The following is a 3,833-nucleotide window of genomic DNA, read 5'->3' as shown; positions in this document are numbered from 1 at the left end:
GGTCACCATCGTCGCAGACACGCATGTTAGATGTTCGATGAAATGCATAAATCAAAAAATAACTTTACTCTGCTAATTTTAGGGGATCGGTTAGAAATGGTCAAACTTAGTGGAGTAAATTTACTCCACTAAGGATTTACTCTGCCGTTTACTCTATTTTTAAGGGACCGGTTAGAGTTGCTCCAATACGGATTATGTTTTCAGTGGAAGGCGATTGTCAATTTTAAATCTTCAGGCTCTTGTTTGTGAGTGGTGCAAGTGTGTGTGTAATCAGTGTTTCTAAAAGCGACTGTAGAGTAAACAGAAAAAATCAACCACTATGATGTTGTTCAGATGTGCTTGTGCGTACGTGTGTAATAAATGAATAAATTGTGTACTAAGAACAGTTCGTTCTGAAACAAGCAGTGTGGACAGTCAGTGATAAGCTGACAGAGACATGCTTGACAAGGATCGATAGTTCAGAGTGTTTTACGAGGAGACGGCCGTATCCTCTCGTTTCTTAGCAACGCATCTTGCTGGTAATAGTACGACGCATCTCATAAGTTTGGATATATCCAAATACGCGACAAAATGTCACTTGTAACCGGTACACACCAACTATTCAGGCCACACATTTTACAAGCAGCACAACTTTGCTGTTGTGTAAATACCAGGTTACAAATGATACACCCAAAGGAACAAAAGTAGACTACTAGTAGCTATTTTACCCGATTTCCTTTCTCTTCCTTCATCTATGTTTAATTTCGCTTTCAAGATAAGAGCAGCCGAAGACCAATGTGAGGTCGTCAAACAGACTTCGATCGCCGCCTGAGATTGATCGGATATCCTTTGAGGGTTCGAGTGGTGGGAAAGAAGACGAGCCTATCTTCCTCGGCCGCTTCCCAGCTGCCAAATTTATGCACAAAGAAGAAATCAAAGCGGCATCTTAGTTTGGAATTTCAATTCCAGAACATCTAGATCGTATAGCCAAACTCGAGCTGAAGATGAAGATGAAGATGAAGGTGGATTACCTAAAGCGCATTACAAGATGATGGAGGAAAACAGAGATGACAACCCGAGCGAGCTCGTAGCCAGGGCACAACCGAGGTCCACCGCCAAAGGGAGTAAATAAGTTGGCCCCTACCTCGTTCTGAAGTTTGTTGTTGCTCTGCACCAGCAACAAAGTAAGTACTCCCTCCGTCCGAAAATACTTGTCGTCAAAATGGACAAGAAGGAGTGTATCTAGAACTAAAATACATCTAGATACATCCCCTTTTATTCATTTTGATGACAAGTATTTCTGGACAGAGGGAGTACATGGTACCACAAAATAGTACGGTTATGCAGGCATTTTACTTTACTTTTCTACTAGCGTAAGCCAAGATATAATAGAATACGTTGACCAACAGCACCGTAAAGGGTACCTGCCATCTCCATGGGTCAAACGTCCGGGCGTTCTCATAGTGTTCATTGTTGAGGTGCACAGCTCGGAACGAAGCAAATATTTTGCAGCCCTTCGGGATAGTGTAACCTAATAGAATGATGAATAAAAGCAAATGTTACACACACTAGGGAAGTATTCCTGATCAAAAGGTTCTGAATACTTAAGTGTGGATTTACTGAAGTACCTTTAAAATGAATATCAGTGTTTGCTCGCCTAAATACCCCACCGATTATGTTAGCCACACGAAGTGTCTCATTTATCACCTGCGAAAGTGGCAATTTCCTTATTATGATGTGAAAAATCCCAGTGAGCTTAGATGTTATTGTCAACAAATGCGGCGGTATGTATGATATGCATATCAACTTTAAGAAATATGGGGGCATTGAAATCATTACACATTGGGTGAAGGTCATTGACTTGTAATCGACCCACTCTAGGGGTTGATTTTCACCTTTCATCTTTGTCATATTTTCATGCTCTTCCTGTAAAATCAGCAAGTCATCTGTATTAATTGCACCTATATTGACACAGAATATCACAAAACAAAACAGCGTTAAAAAAAAAGGAATATCACAAAACAGGCGCTAGCCCCGCTTTATATTATAAAGCCAATCAGCCCAACATGCAAACATAGTGTCGATGAAATCCTCAAAAGCTGATCAAAAAAGGAAAACACAGAATATCAATATAAGCATATGTATCCGTTTACTGAAAACAACATCGGCTGAAGAAGTTCATATATTCAGTCTAACTACGGTTCCTGGCTTTGTGGTAAGGATTCACACTTTTTGCTGTTACTGGTGTGTTGATAAACAAAAGAAGAAAAATGAGCAAACATGCTTTTGGAAGAAGTCGGTAGGATTTGTGTTCATAGCAGATCCATTCTTAGGTTACAAGAAGATAAAGAATCAGTCAACATCACCCCTGTCCCAAACCAAGATGCTAACAGTTAGCTACAAACGTAAACAATAGTTTTTTAGTTAAGTACTATCATCTGAATTAACAAAACTGTACTTGATCCTGACCTAAAACAACAAGCCGGCACAGCAAATTTTCTTTTGGAGAAGAGCTGATGTACAAAAGGTTTACCTAACCTAACTCCCAATTATAATAAGATATTACGAAATCGGTTGACGAATCCCCTAGTGTCCGACCTTATTTGACAGTACGCACTACCACACGTGCACAAGAATTGACAAATTACCAAACAAATCCTCATGATTCATCCCATACCTTGAGCTGTGCCAGCGCCGCCGGCGTCTCGGTGAGGAACTTGACGGCCACCGTCATGAGGACGGAAGTGGTCTCGTACCCAGCAACGAGCAGGGACAGGCAGAAGTCCACCATCTCCTCCTCCGAGAAGCTCCCACCCTCCGCCTCAAGAAGCTCCTCCACCATGTCCTTCTTCTCCCTCTTTCCGTCCATCTCCTCCTTCACTCCTTTCTCCTCTCCTCTCTCCTCCATCCTCTTCCTTATCACCTCCCTCAACGCTCCGGCCACCTTCTTCCTCGACTAGAGCAAATTTGACAATAGAATATAAATCAGTTACGGGAACGCGGAGACCAATTTGTGCAAACCGCAATGTCCATACGAAGGGGAAGGGGAAGGGGAAGGGCTGAGGCAAAAGAGTAAACACCTTGAGGGCCTGGCCGTAGGTGGTGAAGGGGAGGAATGAGGCGAAAGGGAAGGGGATGGAGAAGAAGCCGTCGATGAGCTTGACGTATTCGCGGCGGAGGCTCTCGGTCCAGGGCCCGGGCTCGATGCTGACGAGCTGCTTGACGGTGAGGTTGAAGGTGATCTTCTTTGCCTCGTCGAGGAGACGCACGGTGGCGGTGGGCTCCCACTGGCGCATGGTGGCGAGCACGAGGCGCTCGATGTGCGCGAGCAGGGGCTGCGAGGCGGGGCGCCCGAGGCGGGTGAGGGTGAGCGAGTGGAGGCGCTTGTGGGCGGTGCCCCGTGTGAGGAGCAGGGAGCGCGCGCCGAGGAGCGTGGTGATGGAGGAAGGGTAGCTGCAGCTCACGGCGCGGCCCTCGGCGGCGAGGAGGAGGCGGTTGAAGGCCGGGTCGGCGGAGAAGACGGTGCGCTCGCCGAAGATGTGGGTGGTGAACACGCCCCCGTGCCGCGCCACGCGCTCATCAATGAAGGGCTCCGGGTCGGGCGTCTTGTATGCAGAGATCAGCCGCAGCGTCTCGCCGATCAGGGGCAACCCCGTGCTACCCGGCGGTAGCCGCGGCCTCTGCTTCCGGACCCCGACCGCGCACGCCACAAGGAACCATCTGCATACCAACGCGGCGACGACGATGGCAACGGCGGCGGCGGCGAGCTGGAGCGCGCCGGCGTCCATAACTCGCCGTGGTAATGGCCGTGGCGGTGTGCGTTTTGGCTTTTGGTTGGGTGGGGGAGTGAGATT

At 47.2% G+C, this 3,833-nt stretch overlaps 1 protein-coding gene across 1 annotated transcript; it reads right to left on the bottom strand.

Annotated features, from left to right (window-relative positions):
* Nucleotides 1–512: 512 nt before the first annotated feature.
* On the bottom strand, nt 513–3,827 carry LOC119308324 (cytochrome P450 90A4-like). The gene is made up of 7 exons (XM_037584431.1): nt 3,060–3,827; nt 2,657–2,935; nt 1,819–1,905; nt 1,608–1,686; nt 1,404–1,510; nt 1,011–1,147; nt 513–885 (listed from the first exon to the last, which is right to left on the bottom strand). The coding sequence occupies exons 1-7, from the start codon at nt 3,765–3,767 to the stop codon at nt 786–788; spliced, it is 1,497 nt and encodes a 498-aa protein (XP_037440328.1). The 5' UTR covers nt 3,768–3,827; the 3' UTR covers nt 513–785.
* Between the last annotated feature and the right edge of the window lie 6 nt (nt 3,828–3,833).

This window comes from Triticum dicoccoides, chromosome 5B (genome assembly GCF_002162155.2).
Source record: "Triticum dicoccoides isolate Atlit2015 ecotype Zavitan chromosome 5B, WEW_v2.0, whole genome shotgun sequence".
Taxonomy (NCBI): Eukaryota; Viridiplantae; Streptophyta; class Magnoliopsida; order Poales; family Poaceae; genus Triticum; species Triticum dicoccoides.
The sequence above is the reverse complement of the archived record's forward strand: the minus strand, read 5'-3'. Positions and strand labels throughout refer to the sequence as shown.

Bases quoted from the DNA above. Each gene is read 5' to 3' on its own strand.
- LOC119308324 (XM_037584431.1), bottom strand. From the start codon at position 3,767: ATGGACGCCGGCGCGCTCCAGCTCGCCGCCGCCGCCGTTGCCATCGTC. The intron at 1,687-1,818 runs GTAATGATTTCA...CCACTTTCGCAG, and splicing joins CAATGACCTTCACCCAATGT to GTGATAAATGAGACACTTCG. The intron at 1,148-1,403 runs GTACCCTTTACG...TTGCTGGTGCAG, and splicing joins TTGACCCATGGAGATGGCAG to AGCAACAACAAACTTCAGAA.